Below are 17100 nucleotides of genomic sequence, written 5' to 3'. Positions count from 1 at the left end.
CCTAGTGAAGTCCATGCACTGTTAAATTACCACCTTTCTGCAAGCAGTTCTCTTTTTCCAGAAAGCTTCTAACTCTACATCTCACCGACTCCCGTTGCTCCCCTCTATCAGATTCGCCTTGAGGGCTCCTGCTCAATACAGATAAAGTTAAATCCTATTGAAGACCTGCTACTTCCCTCCCTGCTTTTGCCCCTAACCTCTTCACACCTCGGCTCTCATTTCTGAAAATGCTACATGGGAACCACTGCAAGCCTTTTAACCTCTGGGCAGCTGTTTAATTTTTATCATTTTTCAGGCCACTGCCCAATCTCCTTGTTTTATTTTAACTTTAAAAAAAGCCAAACACACTTGTCCGGAGTATCAGTCAGCTCAATGACTGAAAGTACCTTTTTGTTTACCCTTTTCTCCTTTCTATGGGGCATACAAATTTGGTCAAATGTCTGTAAATCTTATTCTTTTTTTTACTTGACCTGACTCCTATTTCATCATCTGAAAACAAGTTAAATCATCCCAAATAGGTGGCTATTACACCGAACTATCACACTGCCTGATCTGAGGCAGAAAAACACAATAAATCTCTCTGTGTGTTCACAAACGCAGCATTGTTTAGCTGACAGAATAGCCCTGCCATAGTACTCCAGCTGACAGCCTTGGTTACAGCTGTCTCAATGTCCAAATAATCCAAAATCACTCAGCTAACCTTATATATGTGCCCATTTTAAAGATTTTTGCACCCAAAACATGTCTTGTGAATTGAGTGAAAGGCAGGTCTCACCAATATGGCTAGTTAAATGGGATGAAACCCTGGCCCTGCTGAATTCATGGGGCAGTTTGGGGGTTTGACATTACTGGGGTTCAGTAAGAGAGTAAAAGCATTAGCGAACAACTTCAATGAGCAGCAAGGACACCAAGGAGTCTGGAAGGGCTTTCTAAAGCCCAAGCTCCCCTTGCAGAGGGGGCATTTAGAGAGACTGTCATCTCTGCCATTTGCTGTGCACCCTTTGCTTTTCCATCCATGGGGACACTTTTCAATCCTGCTTCTCTGTGTCCAGAGTGAGCTCAGGGTTGGGTGTCTGCCTCAATACAGCAGAGCATTTGGTTTAAAGCAGGTAGAAAAGGCAGTTAAATGACACCTGTATGTTCTCTGTTCTGCCTCGTCATATACCTGTATGGCAAAACTTTTATTATACACACTCCAAATATGAGTTAGCATCATCAGAGACCACCTAAAAACATTCCCTGCAGAAAATGGAAGAACATTGATCTTAATTTCCCCAACTGCCTTTCCCAGAGTGGCAAACACTCTGGGAAACAGTGCTTTTCCCCTACTCGCTCCCTCTGTGATCCCCTATATCCAAACAGATGGCTGCAGGTTGCAGTGGGAGAATTATATTCACTATGTGCAGGCTTACAGGAAAGAAAAAGAAAAGAAAACCCAGAGGGAAACAAGTTCTCCTTTGCTTTATCTGCTCTGATAACAGCTATCACGCCGAGTCTATCGTAAGCCCTATGGGCACTCAGCAAAATGCGTAACTCTGCCAATCTGCTAAGGCTGTCAAGAAAAAGGAGAAGGGCATTCGATAGGAACTAACTTTTCCTTGCCAGCCTCAACACCACCATTCATTATCAACACCCTTTATAAAGAATTGTATCTGCTGTGAGTTGATAATAGTGAGCAGGGGTTTTCATTGGTATAGGAAGTGACCTTCAGCAGAGAAGAAGGTATAAAAACCAAAGTGTTTTTCTCAGGTGACTGTTTGGGCACCGGTTGAATTTCTTTGCTCCCAAAAAGGACGCATTTTTGGGGAAATTTTGTAAGAAAATGGCAACTTTAAATGAAAAAAAGACCTGCAGTGAACGGATGGAAAATTTCCGTCGTTTTGTCTGGAATCCAGAAACAAGGCTCTTCATGGGAAGGACCTTAATTAACTGGGGTAGGTTTTCACATACAAGAGTCTTTTCTTCCTTCTGGTATGCTTAAAAACCCTGGGTGGGGGATGGTTGTAATTCATGGGACATAATAAGGTGGTGGATGTGTTGTAACCGTTGAAGATATCAGTTCTCATATATGCTTCTGAGCCACTTTAGGGTGGCCCTATAAACTGACTCAACTAGATCAAAACATTGATCCAAGTACTTCCTGCAAATGTAAGAAGACTTTAAACTGGTTTTGGACCATATACTTCAAAAGGACAAAACTTAACACATTAACATTAATCAGCTAAGGGTGGTGGTTACAATGTGGTTCTGACAGTGCCGACTGAAAGGGGTTTCTGGTATACAGAGAATTTTGCTTAATTGTTGGGTTTTGTCCAATTCTCTGGAAACACCTTTTGATTTTCCAAAATTCCTTTCTAAATTACTCTCTGCTTAGTAGATCTTCTCTTATCTCTGTGTGCTAGTTAATATTTCATCTGGGTCTCCCTGCCCATAGCCAAACGTGTCTGCAATGATGATGTGCTTTCTGATCTATATTCTCAGAAGGGCAGCCCTGACCAATGTAAGGAAGGTCCCTGCTCTTCCCACAGACTGTAACTGCAAGTTTTCAGGTGATTTTTTTTTTCTGCCATGAATCTCATGAGTGTAGCTTATTGGCCACTATTAAACCCACATTTTTACAGAAAATTAAAGCAAAATGTGAGCCTTTCCAGTTTGGAGAGAAAGGTGCTATGAGGTGCCAATGATTACAGGGAGTGGCTTCTGACAGTCTTCTGACAACTGTCCCCACCAAATAACCACTGGCTAGTTGTAGGACACCATCTGTGTGTAACACACATAATGCACATACAGACAGAAACATAATTTTTTGCATCTCACACCAGAATAAAATAGCAAGATGACACATTTTGCTGAAGGTGATTTCAGCTGTAAAAGGGAGTGAAGTGACACAAGTCTAGAATCAACATGCCTGAAATGAATCACAGAATGGTTTGGGTTGGAAAGGACCTTAAAGACCATCTAGTTCCACCCCCCCCTGCCATGGGCAGGGACACCTTCCACTAGCCCAGGTTGCTCCAAGCCCCGTCCAACCTGGCCTGGAACACTGCCAGGGAGGGGGCAGCCACAGCTGCTCTGGGCAACCTGTGCCAGTGTCTCACCACCCTCACGGTGAAGAAATTCTTTCTTACATCTAATCTAAACCTCCCCTCTTTTAGTTTAAAGTCATTAATCTTGTCCTATCACTAAATAAAATGTCCCTCCCACCTTTCCTGTAGCCCCCCTTTAAGTACTGGAAGGCTGCTATAAGGTGTCCCCAGCACCTCCTCTTCTCCAGGCTGAACAACCCCAACTCTCTCAGCCTGTCCTCATAAGGAAGGTGCTCCAGTCCCCTGATCATCTTCATGACCCTCCTCTGGACCCACTTGAGCAGGTCCATGTCTTTCTTATGTTGGAGGCCCCAGAGCTGGACACTGTACTCCAGGTGGGGTCTCACAAGACCAGAGCAGAGGAGAAGAATCACCTCCCTCAACCTGCTGGCCACACTTCTCTTGATGCAGCCCAGGATATGGTTGCCATCCGACATCTGTCATCCAAATAACACAAGGAGCAACTTGGTTTTGTTGAAGAAATACCTCGTCTGTGTTGCTTAGTCCATGTGCAATAAGTAGATAAATGGTCTTAATATGTGAAGTTACTTCAAGAAACCACACAATTTAAGCTTTAAATAATCTGAGCTAAGCATCAACGACTTCAAAAATCTTTGTAAAACTGAACAAATTTACAGCCAGATTTTTCTAGAATATTCTTTTGAGTGTAGAGAGTAAGATCCAAAATACCTGTCCCTTCATAGCAAAAACCTCTCGGTGGCCAAAGGTGGAAAGGTGATGGCCACTGCACTGTCTTGCTCAAAAAATGAGATTTTTGCCCTCATTTTTTTTCCACAGTCTGGATCAGCCTGTACTACCTGGCATTCTACGTGGTGATGTCTGGGCTCTTTGCACTCTCCATTTATTCTTTAATGAGAACCATGAATCCATATGAGCCAGATTACCAAGACCAGCTGAAATCACCAGGTACTGCTATGCTCTGGTCTGCTGCTGCCCAGGGGAGTGAAATCCCCCCTGGCTCCTGCAGCAGCTGTGTGGGGCTGTGCTGGGTGGTAACACCAGAGCCTGGGCATGAAGGGATTTAAACATGAAATCAGGTTGATTCTCCCCAGATGATCCCTGCAAAGTCTAACCTCCACCTGAAAACACTTTTAGGATTTTTTTTTAAAGGCATATTTATTTTATTGATTTTTATATCTTTATATATATTTTTGTATATAAATATATACATCCTCTTCCCATGGGCTGTGGTCAGCCCCTGGGTAAACTCTGGTTTCTGCTCCAGCCCTCCAAGCACCCCAGAGAGTTTTGGAGTGCCCAGCAAGACAGAAGGGCGCTGGGGCAAGAAGCCTAAGGTGGGTATTTCCACACTTGCGGCAGCATGGAAAATCCCTGGGAGAGCAGGAATTCTTTCTTGGTGGGATGTGCTCTGACAAAGGCCAAACAAGTAAAAATAAGACACGTGGGATTAGGAATAAAGATTTGTGGGACATGAAGTGACTGGGGAGATCGTCAGCAAAAGATTATCAGTGTGCACTGCTAAAACGTCACCCCCCTCACAGCTTGTTTTCACAATGGGAGGGAAAAAATGACCTTTTCAAAGCTATAGCCCTAAAAAATATTCTATCTGCTGTTGTATTTTGAGGTTTCCTCTCCCAATATTCAGTGAATTTGATGTTTGCTGGCAAAACAATTCCAGTAAAGTATTAAGTGTGGCTTTTTCAAAAGCTGTTTCTCATGCTGTAGTATGATGTTTCTTTAACCTGATGTGACCATTATAACTGTTATTGTTAACAAGTCTTGGGGAAATCCAGTGCAATTGGTGGAATGATTTCGCAAGCTGTTCTGATAACAGCACAGATATACATGAAAAGAAAAGAGTTTAGCAGTGGCAGAGGCTTTAAGGGTTTGGTTGAGTGATTCACAGCTGAGACGGTTCCATACGTGGTTAAATCCTCCCCATCAAAGCCTGGGGATCTCCAACACTTACTATAATGAGTCTTGATGCAGTGTAATTGCTGTTATCAATTTAAATAAACAAATCAGTGCCTGGCACCTCTCCTCTGCTTTGCCTTCCCTTTTCTTTTCCCATGAAGGTGTAACATTACGACCTGATGTTTACGGGGATAGAGGACTACAGATTTATTACAACGTATCTGACAACAAAACCTGGGAAGGTTTAGTGACAACTCTACGGACTTTTCTGGCAGGTAAAAATGAGGTTTCCTGCATAATATTGAAGAAATGTGTTGTCACATCTCCTGTGTTAGGTCTAAGGACCTTAAGTCAGTGTTTCCATTTTCTATTTGCTCTGTTGAAATCACAGATTTTGAGTGGGCAATGCATCTTCTCAAAAGGATGAGCAAATCTCATGGATCTATAAATCAAACTTATGTAAACATATCTATTCAAAGCAGAGCCCTGCTTCAGAGCTTTTACTTTGTTTAATCCTAAATAGCCTTAACAAAATAGGCCGATAGAAAGTTTGATGGAAGCGGAAGGAACAAGGTCTTCAAAACCAGTCTCATCTAAATTAATCTAATACTGTATGTGACCACAAATACCAAAGTATTATAAGTCTTGTGAAGCTGTTGCATAGTGTCACCAGAGAGTAAAGTCAAAGTAAGTTAGGTGCTCCATTTGCCTGTTCATATCTTGACACGTTCATATTCCTTTTGAGCCTCAATATCACATTTGTTTCTCATACATATATTGGTAAAAGTTATATTTGAAGTTGACTTTATGTGGAACTATCAACACAAGTTGCCAGTCTTAACTCAATTTGATCATTATTTTCGCTTTGCTTGGATATTCTGAAAAAACCCCAAACCCAAACGCCGAACAATTTAAACTTTCCTCATTCCATCTAATCCCAACTTCACCTGAAATACAGTCTCCCATGATATAACCTCTCAGCCTGGAATTAGGATGTATAATTTACATATGAAAAAGTTCACAGAGGAATTTTCTTTCTTCCCTCACACATCTAGCATATACACCAGCTGCTCAGCGTCTGAATATCAACTGCACCAGTGACACATACTTCATCCAGGATACCTTTGACGGCCCAAATAAAACAAAACTATCCTGCAAATTTACCTCAGATATGCTTCAAAACTGCTCTGGCATCACTGACCCAACTTTTGGATTTCCAGAAGGAAGCCCCTGTTTTATTATAAAAATGAACAGGGTAAGTACAAGCTCAAGGTGCTGAGCAGGAAAGAATTCACCAAGAAACCCCTGATAGCTCGACTCTCCACTGGGGGGCTGCTGCACTGTCTGCTGCTGCAGGCTCTAATCTCTGCTTTGTAGTGGGAAGAAAAAAATCACATGCTTTTCCTGAGAGAGTTACCTCCAGAGTTACCAGAGAAATAGCGAGACTGGTCACCACCTCTAGGGAATTAATGTAGAGCAAAGTGATCTCTGAACTGACTAAAACTTTAGCTTTTGTTTAGTTTTGTTAGCATGTCCATAGCACTCTCATCCAACTAACTAGTACATAAAAGTTTCATTCTGCAATACTGCAATCCTGTGCCTTCAGCTGAGGCATTAAAATGTCACAGTAACTGAAGTGATTTCAGAGGTGGTACTTGCTCACCTTGTTTCTCCAGGCTGCAAAGAAAATGTTCAGCAGAATGTATAAAAGCAAAATTCAAATCTGGTAGATGTATTTTTCTGTGAAAACCACCAACACATGTCTTCCCGAGAGAAAAAAAATGGAATCTTCTACGCTTCCTTTATTTTATTTCAGGACATAGACAAAGGCATAAGCATTTTGTTTGCAGGTAAAATTCTGAGTCTTCTAGTTCAATTTCAGTAGAAAGTGAAGAGCTCAAATTCTCCAGTTCCTGATGGAGACAAATCACTTGATTTTTGGTTTGGCTTGCACCATAGACATCTCAAGAGCTAGGTCCCTGATTTCGGCATGTGAAACACAGCCTGTTCCCCAAAATGCCTTTGCCTCCTTCAGCAAGGCTGCATGCCAGCCCTGGCAGGGGAAAGGCACATGGGTAGTGCCAGGGTGGAGGCAGGGGGGCCTCTACATCCTTTTGCCTTTGCTGCTACAGGATGTGACCCCACTATTTTTGTAGGACCAAATGGGCCCAAGGGTTTCTGCCGAAGCCAAGGTTTTCTAACCAGGCCTAAGATGAAAAGTACAGAGATTCAGCTTTTCCTTTATTCTTACACAACTAGCTGTTTTGAGACACCTGGCTGCCTGGGCATCAGAAAGAGCAAGTGGTACATGTGGGTAAATGAACTAGATGTGCCCAGAGGTGCAGCACTACCTGCTCTGGCTAGGCTAGAGCCCATCTGCAGGGTCTATCCCTGGCAGCACAGAGTCCAACTTCCTAAATATCCAGCTCTGGCATGGATTTTCACCCATATACGTAAGATGAGATGATCTGTTTGAAAGTGCCTTATGCAGAAACCCATTAAGCATCCTTTGAAGCTCAGTTAATCACTTGCTTATTTTTATCTCCAGTTTCCAAGATGACAAAATGTGTGTTTTCTATTTCAGATTATCAAGTTTTTCCCTGGCAATGGCACTGCACCGAGGGTGGACTGCACGTATGTGGTAAGTGTATAAGGTCCAAGTCTCAAAAATTTCAAGCACTGCAGCTTTGATAGCAAGTGAAATGCAGTTGCAACCAGCAAGATTATCCTGCAGCTCTGAAAACCAAGTAATTCTGGCCAAATACTGGGAATGTTCTCAGTTCTGTGCAATTTCTTGTACCAGACAAAAAAAAAAATGTTTGCTTTATTTTAAACACCTTAAAAGTTGTTTTTCTGTGCTGCAGAGAACATTTGCTGTTTGCTTTCAGCTCCCAGTAGTGAAGTTCATGCCTCAGAGCAGCTCCTTCAGGCGCTCTGCACATTTCAGCAGGTCCCCATTCACTGAATTCACAACTGCTATGCAAGAACACTTGCCTGTTTTTCTTGGCATGAGTAACAATGGGGGATTTCCACTTTTATTTGAAAAATAAGACCCATGCTAAACTGACTGCTGAATTTGAGTTTTAATACACACTACACAGCTTTTAGCAGCAGTAAAACACTTGTCCAGGGCTGGTTTATGATTGCCTAGCCAGCAAAGCTTCTCTCTCACTTTACAAACAGGGTGATGAGTCTCGCCCACTGGAGGTGGACTACTACCCCATGAATGGTACCTTCAACCTGCACTACTTCCCCTACTATGGAAAAAAGGCACAGGTGGGTGCTCAGGAATTCCAGTATCACTTTTCTTCTTTATCTCTGTATAAGATTAAACATATGGAACATCTCTGCAATCTTATGAGAATTGGAGAGAAGGCTAATTTTAAGACTTCATTTTTAAATTGGTAGTGTAAAATTACTTTTTTTTTCCCCTCCTAGCCCAGCTACAGCAATCCTTTGGTAGCTGTGAAATTTCTCAACATTACGAGGAATGTAGAAGTTAAAATAGTGTGCAAAGTCATTGGAGCTGGAATTACTTTTGATAATGTTCATGACCCATATGAAGGAAAAGTGGAATTTAAATTGAAAATAGAAGACTGAGCAGCAACAGAGACACTTCTGAAAAACACGTGCAAAGAGTAAACTTGCCTATTAACACATACATCCATATTTATTTTCTATGATTTCCACATAAATTTATGCCAATGACAGTGCAAAGAGACGTTTTCGACCAATATAGCTAAAAATCAAGATACCACTCTCAGTGTGTGAAGGAGATGAGGATTATCTCAATGTACATAGCTTAATATTCCGTGGCTACCGTATGTTGCTGACTTCATGCAAGTATTTGTACAAAACATTTCCTCTAAACTGAGCAGCTGTGACTTCAAAGAAAATATGTATAGGATCAAAACATCATTTTCTGTCCCTCTTCAAACTATAGTAACTAACTGATGTATGATGCTTAATATTGGATATTGAAAAATAATAAGCTAGCAAGAAAATCAATACTTTGAAATACTAGCAAGTAATATAATCTCTCTTGTATAGGATGTATAAATTATGAAAGTATATTAAAATTATCTGTATCCCAATGCGCTGTTTTTTGTACTAGTCAGCCAAGTCAGATTTTTTTAGTTGACAAAAAGGAGTGAATTTGAAATCTGTCCTCTACCTTACAGATTTTATTGTACCACTTACAACTTCTGTATGTATGTAACTTAATAAAAATGACCAGTAAGACTGTAACATCTAGTTGAATTTAGTTGAACTGTGTTCATTTAACTATTAGAGGTTGTCCTTTGGGGTTTTTCTCCCAAGTAGATCAGTCCTTTATCGCAATGAGTTTTGGGCTACTTGGAGTAATCTGGAAGATGCTGAAGTAACACTAAATCTTTAAAGAGAATCTAAAATTTGAGAAGTCTAACTCTACCACATATGATACAAAGACACAAGATTGCTGTGTCTGTATAGTATGTTTATGTTAAATGAAGTCCAGGATGCTTCAGCCAGAGAATAAACACTATAAAGAAAAAAGATATTCAAGAGAAGAAATCATTTCATACCCTCACTGCCTGGGCGTTTTAGGAAGTGGGAAGATGTAACAGGTCAATCTCCTTTACTACACTGACATTTAGAGAGGCAGCTTGCAGAAAGAATTCAGTTGGAGGGGAGTATTTCCCTTCAAAACCAGAAATAGTATTTGAGCCTTTCTTAGAAAAAATGGGAATTCTGCATTTCAGAAACAATAAGAAAATGCATCCTCATGTTATCTCTCTCCACACCCCCCCCCCCCCCCGGGCTTTTCATGTTTCAATTTTTACAGTGGGATTTTGCCTTTCTTCTAAGAGACTAAATAAAAATCAATTTTTTATCTTTTTTGGAACACAGGTCTCTCCCTGTGCATCTTTCCAAAATATTATGGAAAACAATAAAATCGTAAAATACTTTTGATAACAAAATAGTAATTCATGCTCAAAGGTATTCAAGGTTGCCTATAAACAGAACATCTAAACATTACTGAGAAAACCGAGAACTCTTCCTTTGGTGTTTCTAACATAGGCAGATTTCTCTGCTTGACTGTATTAGATTTGGTGTCTTCAATTTGCACATTTAAATCAAGCAATGCAGTATTATGAGCTCACACTTTTGTTAGCACTACAGCACAACACAGGAAGATGCTGAACAAATTTTCCAGACTGGGTATCTGCACAGCCACAGCTTCAGAATGACAGCGTAGGCTGACTTTACAAAAAGACCTTTGATGAAAAGAAATGAAAGATGGAAGCGCCCCTGTGTTGATCAAAGGATGATCCATTCTGAGGTCAAAAAAAGGGTATGCAGGTCCACTGGATCTGGTTCTTTAGTATAAAGATTGTCATGCTGAATTTACATTCTCTTGAACTTTTACCCATCTGAGGTGATGATCTTCGCTGGAATTACAAATAATAATACAGAGCAAGGTTTGTGGATAGTGTAGGTGAAGTAGAAAAGCTCTGTGAAAGTTCAATGTGTATTAATTTGGCTATGGTTAACATTAGCTTGCCTGGAACCCAAATATAAGCACTCTTAAATAGCAGAATGACCAGCACGTAAGTATTTTGTAATACTGTGAAGGCACAGCCCAAACCCACATACAAGCATTTAATGTACCGAGCAACATAACCATCAAAGCAGCGAAGACATGCTTGCTCAGCTGCGCTTTGGGGACATTCAAGTGACAGACATTACAAGATAAAGACCAAAATAAGCACAGGGGAAGGAAAACAGGCAGGGTTATCCTGCCCAAAGCACAAGAGGAATGGAAAATCAAAACCAAGTTAAGGATTAGCTGAATTCCCCTTGGGGGTTGGGGGAGGGGGCAAGAAGCATAAAACACCACCAATGACAGGGGATAAACGAAGACAGCTCTTTCTCTGGTGGAAGAGCTCTCCAGCCTTATTGCCTTTACCTTGGAAACTGAGGAGGACCTTGGCCACCAGTGCCAGCTGTACAGCGGCAGCTCAGTGCTAGGGTACAGCCACGGTTAATTTAGCATACAAGTCTTACAGACTAACAATTTTATATACATAGCACTAATGATTAAAAATATGCAAGAACTAACCATTAGCACAAAGTGTGTTGTTAAATGTATGCAGTAGGTTTTGTTTTCAAGTTTAAAATGGGTCTAATTTATCAGTCTTTTAAGCACTCCCGTTGCAAGTCTTCAATTCCTTGAGAGACAGACACGCTCACATGCAAGAACATATACAGATGTATACATATGTAGATATATAGAGAGGTATACATATACATAGATGTACATGAATTCAGGTGCAACATTAGTGATATTTGATTAGACCAAACAATCTAAATGGGGAAAAACTGAAGCAGCATTTAAGAATGAAATACAAGTAAAAACAAACTCCCGAGTTCAGTTAGATGTTGACTAACTCAGCCACCTGACAGTACAGGCAGTGAGCCCGTGTCTCTGGAGCAGCAGAGGGGGCGGGCAGGTGTTACCACAGGAGATGCCTGAGTGGTTGCCAGTGCTGGACTGTCTGCCCTTTTTCCTATCAGCTGTGCAACTGAGGTTAGCTGGGAGAAGAGGAATAGGGAAGATGCCATGAAACTAGTATTATTGATGCCATGATTTTTTAATATCCAATACATTTTAGTTTCCAGACTTATCCCTTAAAGGGATCAAACTCTTAAAGATCAGTGCAGAGAACAGAAACATGGCAGTTGCTTTGGGATGTATCTTCCTCTCAACACCTCCATCTATTCTTATGAACACTCATATGACTGGCAAACCCAAAAACTGAAGTGTGAAGTTCTATTGTCTATTATTAAAAATGAAGAAAAATTAACAGAGTGCAGAAAAAACACTGAATACAAGCTCCTTGATGCAGAAAGGATTTTTTGTGCTATGAGACTACAGCAAGTTCAAAACGTTTGCCCTCTAGCTTTCAGAATTGCTAAGGACTATATATTAATAATTAAGTCTTTGCTTAATGGTCTCACATGATGTCATTGTTATTGCACTTGGGAATTCCTCTCATCATTTCATATAACTGGTTTTAATCTCATACCTGTAATAAAAGTCAGACAGAGATTGATTCTGCAGCAAATAAAGCTGTCCACCCATGTCCTACTTTCAGTAATTGGATGTAGAATAACAGCTGCATCAATAATGCTTGCAGAAAATATTTTATGCTTTGCACATATACTGCTTTCCCAAGCTTAATTTCTTTCAGATACAAAAGTTCAAGCTCAAACACAATAATCTTGTTTAACATAAAATAAAAATACGCATTAAAGAACAGGTGTCTTTTTCCTCAATTTAATTTGAAAAACTCTCTCTCACTGGGGTCAAAGACTGTTCACTTTTCTTCTCTTTCAATTTCTTTTTCTTGGTATCAGAGTGGCAACAATGGATGTATGACACTTCTCATTATGCTAAGAACAGAAATTGGGCTGAAAATTCCCTTTTTGGGATCCCAGTACATCTCTCTCACTGTCTAAAATGAGAAAGAACTGAATTCTGGAGCGGCACTTGGGATAACATCCTTCATCATTAATGCATGTATTTACGTGCAGTCCTACTGCTACCAATGTGGGAATTTTATCATTCCAATCAAAATATTTTCTGGTGTTTATTACCATCTTTATCAACTAGATAATTAATTTTGTTCTGATTTCAAGTCCCAGTCCTTAAATTTTGTGTCACTTTTCTCTCTGATACCAATAAGTAATTTTAAAATTAAAAAATAGTATTTAATAACCTGACATAAATCCAGGTTTTTGTTGGTTTTTTTTTTTTAATAAATCAAAACAGAGTTCCTTAAATCTCTTACTAAAAGATGTTGACCGTTTATAGCATGTGTCAGGGGAAAGGACTTTTTTCTGAGTCCTTCCCAATACCCTTTTTAAATTATGATGTTAACAAGTATGTAGCTGCTCGCTACTGGTCTCCCTGTATGTATGTGTATGTAACATCACTTCCCAATCTATTATTAGTTTTAGCTATACAGCAAAAATCAGATTAGCTAGTTCCTTAAAACACCATGAAGGAGACATATGCAGTTCTTGTCCACCTCAGCACCCAGATAATTTTTAGGATCCTACATTTTCAGCATATAGTCTTACCTCCTAGAAGCGTAGTTTCAACTCTTTGTTCAATATTTTGTTCAATAATAAATATTCAAAAATATTTAATATTTTTTTGGACATGCCTTGCTTGCGAAGCAATCCATTCATCTATCCTTTTCATTGTTTACTTCTTTTCTAACCAGTGTCTCTTAAAAATATTTTGTAAATATTATTCTAGGTTAATTGAAGAAAATGTTAAACCTAAGTACAATCCTACCTGATGCAGCTATTCAGTCACACTGCCACAAAAACTATGTTTGATTCAGGAGTAAACAGTTCATGACCCTTTAACATACAATCTGTTGATGCTGTAAAACATGTATTTAAAATCAGTATGCAATGAAACGGAAAAGGCTTAAAGATGCTGAAACATATCCAGTTTCCTTAATCAGCTAAAAAGCTTCAATCTCTTCCCATATTAATCTGGTAAGACCTATTCTGTACTTTGTCATTAATAATTAACCTTTCAGGCTTTCAATTTTCTTTTAGCTGTTTTCTTCAACAGTTTTTCTAATATGAGGTTCAGGGCTGACCTTAGGCTGTCTAGGCCACATTTGGACAGGACTTCCTCACATCACTTTGAAAACTGGCACTCTAGCATTATTTTAGTCTGTATGAACTTACTGTTTCAAGGTTCATTAAAAATCAGCATCAGAAATGTAGAGATTCACACTCCCTAGCAGAAATTATCTAGGTTGCCTGTTTAAGAGAGTTAAGTTTCAAGTATGTGCTTAATGTTCTGCTTCATTTTTAATGAATTCTCTCAAGTTTACATGATGAAAGACATGAACCTTGCCCAAAGTCTGCAATTTTGCTGTCTTTTAATGTGTTGCAATGCAGAAATTTTCGATTCTGCTCTGACCAGCTCTCCTGAAGGCTAGGGCTGGTATTGCTGCACTATTTACTGCAATGTTGTACAGTTACATGTTAAAAGATCATCAAATCTTTGAGCCTAAGTCTGGATTTCAATCTGTTCAAAACACCCAAAAATGTAACAAACAAAAGAGGTCATAGCAGAACAAAGGAAAGCACATGTAAAGATATTACATGGGTGATTTTCAGTTAACAACAGTCTCTCTTATTCTATGCCACATCAGGGCATTCTGCCTTTATCATAGCAAAGCTGTGAATCTGATTAACGTTTCACTTGTTAGCGCTGACCTACTTTGTCTCTCTGGGGACAGCAGCCCTCTGAGTGAGTGAGAGGCAGACGCACACAGGTGGCAACTGTCATGATGCCAGATGAGAATTACCAGTGTAACCAAATGCCTGTGCTATGTCAGTTGCTGCCCTTCATTCTGCTCTCAGGATCAGCTGTATTTCTGCTTCTCAGAAACCTCTTCCTAAAGGGAGACAGTCTTCACTTCTACCCACTCATCTAACTACCTTTTCCATCATAGGAGCTTGGTACCTTTTGATGGCTTCTTAAGACGAATGGAGCTTCCATGCTTTTTCTGCCGAGTCTTTGGTACACAGGCGAGCCAGATGACCCACTTGTTCGTCTGTTCATGATACTGATATATTTCTAACGTGCTTTTTGTTTTCTTTTCCCCTCTCTTATGGGATCCGTATGGTAATTCAGGCTAGAAGGCACCTCAAATAGCACCTCTTTGCAATCCCTGTGCAAAGCATAGTCAGCTGTGACGACAGACTCTACACTGCTCAGGGCTTTTATCCTGTCTGATCTGGAAAACCTTAAGGATGGAGCCAGCACAACCTCTCTGGGTAACCTGTTCCACAGCTTAACTATCCTAAGTTATCCCTTAAACCCAGTTGGAAACACTCTCATTTCAGCTTGTGCATGTTGTCTCCCATCTCTGACCATTCACCACTGTGGACTGATTCCATCTTTGCAATATCGTTCTCACAGTACTGGAAGGCTGCCATTAGGTCTCTTCAGGCCACCTCTTCTTCAGGCTGAACAAGCCCCTCTCCCTCAGCCTCTCCTTATACAGTCCTCTGAGCATCTTGGTAACCCTCCAGAATCCATGAACACTCAAGAAGGAATCAGAGACCGAGAGAAAACTTGGAAAAAACTTAAATACCAAATTTTGAAAAAAGTGACATTAAAAGTTGCTGTTTTCATTGTGCTGGCTTGTCTTTGCCTTTCCAGATAAATGAATGATTATCAAGGTAAAGCAAGGCTTTTAACAATAAAGCGTGTGATATTATTTGCATATTTCTGGAAGCAGACAGATCTGAGAAGGGCTTTAAGTTGTTAACTCAATGTAGTAGTCAAGATAAATAGCCCACTACTTCTCATCAGTAGACAATAAAAAGCAAATCCCTACAGGAAACAAGGAACTATCTGGGAAGAAGTGTTTATAGTCTCCTTTCTACTGATGATCACGCCAGTAGAACATCAACACTTCTTTTTTCCCCCGTTTACATTTTTTATATTAAAGCAGCATCCAATTTTCAGATTTCCCATTAATGTGAACATTTCACAACCCATGTATCCCCTTATAAAGAAGTGATTTATCTTGTGACAGTTAACGTCCTTAAAAAAAGTTGGTTTCCAAAGCCATAACTACTTTAGTTAAGACAAGCAAATTCCTACAGGAAAAGCAAAACAGTCCAATTTTGAAACAAACAATACAAGAAATCCTTCTTATCATACATGCCAAAATAGAGACAGTCTTTCAAAGCTCAGTATCACTTTAGAAAAACAGTAAAAGATGCACACTGTTCCCACAATTTATCTGCAGGACATTTCAGAGATATTAATACACACTTAGCAACTTTTCCTCTTCTTCAGATCACAAAGTGTTGACAAATTTAAGTCCCCTCCCTGTCATGTTTTTCCCCAAACTGAGCCCTTATTACCATTCTCATTACCTTTACCATCATTTATCTTTCTTAAACAGAATTTGAGTTTCTATCTCCTTACAGTATTTTCTACTTCCATAGATTGCCTCAACAATTTCCTGTCCATTATTTCCTCTTACATTCTGTTCCCGCTTCTGATCTTCCTTTTCCAGCTGTATGTGTGGTACCACACTTTTCAGAGATCAGAACCATAGAGTTTAAAGTTATCTCCCACTTTTCAGCTCCTTTCATGCCAGGCCTGATATTACTACATCTGTTCTATGCATTTTTCTGCCTTTTGTTTTAAATAAACTTTCTACTAGTAGTCTTTTTTGTAGTCTTTGGCTAGTCTTCTCTTGTTTTCTGATTATTTCTTGCCTACTTATACATTCTTCTGTTTTTATGCCCTCTGTAAAGTCTCAATCAGTTCTTTCTTTTCTGGCTCCCTCCTCCTACACTTCTTCAACTCTCCTTTCCTCATTTCCACCTCCTCCATTACCACTGGTCTCTTTTCTCTTTTTTTTCCCCTCCTCCTTCACCTAAACATTATGACCAGGTACCTGATCAAAATCTAGCAATTACCGATTGTTGCCTTTACTAGAAAGCTCTCCTGAAACAAAGGTAATATAGAATCATGGAATCATTTAGGTTGGAAAAGGCCTTTAAGTTAATCGAGTCCAACCGTAAATATATCATAGATTCATTCCCCTAAACCACTCAATGCTGTTTGATTAAACTCTCAAATTACATTTCAGAGATTCATCAGCAAACAAAAGCAAACAAAGTAACATCTTTTGAAATGTAGGATTTGCCACACTTTCATGCTCACCTTGACCCTGCCTCATCTGAGGTCTGTTTCACTGGTAAGAACCAAAAGACAGCCTTCCTTACCTAACATCCCTGTATTCACTCTTTGCAGGTAAATCTTGGATCATACACTGGAGATTTAGAATGTAAGAGAAAACTGGAGTAACACCTTGGACTGTTTAAAGTTCCTTGATAACTGCTTTTGGACTGTGCAGATACAACTGCTGTTCAGCAGCAAAGATAAGTTGAATCAGCTGACTCATACACAAGAACCTTGCTTCTAGCATTAGCACTGCAAAGAATGACATTTTCAGTGAGAAAGAAAGCACTCAACTAGACATCCCCCAAATGGGTTTCCCAGGCCCATAAAATT

At 39.8% G+C, this 17100-nt stretch overlaps 1 protein-coding gene across 1 annotated transcript; it reads left to right on the top strand.

The window, feature by feature from the left end:
- Positions 1–1822: 1822 nt before the first annotated feature.
- On the top strand, positions 1823–8582 carry ATP4B (ATPase H+/K+ transporting subunit beta). Its single transcript, XM_026855591.1, has 7 exons — positions 1823–1934; positions 3885–4013; positions 5144–5257; positions 6038–6237; positions 7567–7620; positions 8166–8258; positions 8421–8582. Exons 1-7 carry the CDS (start codon positions 1823–1825, stop codon positions 8580–8582), a joined length of 864 nt encoding a protein of 287 aa, XP_026711392.1.
- Positions 8583–17100: the final 8518 nt, after the last annotated feature.

Source organism: Athene cunicularia (assembly GCF_003259725.1).
Source record: "Athene cunicularia isolate RWA chromosome 1 unlocalized genomic scaffold, athCun1 chr1_part1, whole genome shotgun sequence".
In the NCBI taxonomy this organism is placed as follows: Eukaryota; Metazoa; Chordata; class Aves; order Strigiformes; family Strigidae; genus Athene; species Athene cunicularia.
The sequence above is the reverse complement of the archived record's forward strand: the minus strand, read 5'-3'. Positions and strand labels throughout refer to the sequence as shown.

Bases quoted from the DNA above. Each gene is read 5' to 3' on its own strand.
- ATP4B (XM_026855591.1), top strand. From the start codon at position 1,823: ATGGCAACTTTAAATGAAAAAAAGACCTGCAGTGAACGGATGGAAAAT. The intron at 5,258-6,037 runs GTAAAAATGAGG...TCACACATCTAG, and splicing joins TCTACGGACTTTTCTGGCAG to CATATACACCAGCTGCTCAG. The intron at 6,238-7,566 runs GTAAGTACAAGC...TTTCTATTTCAG, and splicing joins TTATTATAAAAATGAACAGG to ATTATCAAGTTTTTCCCTGG.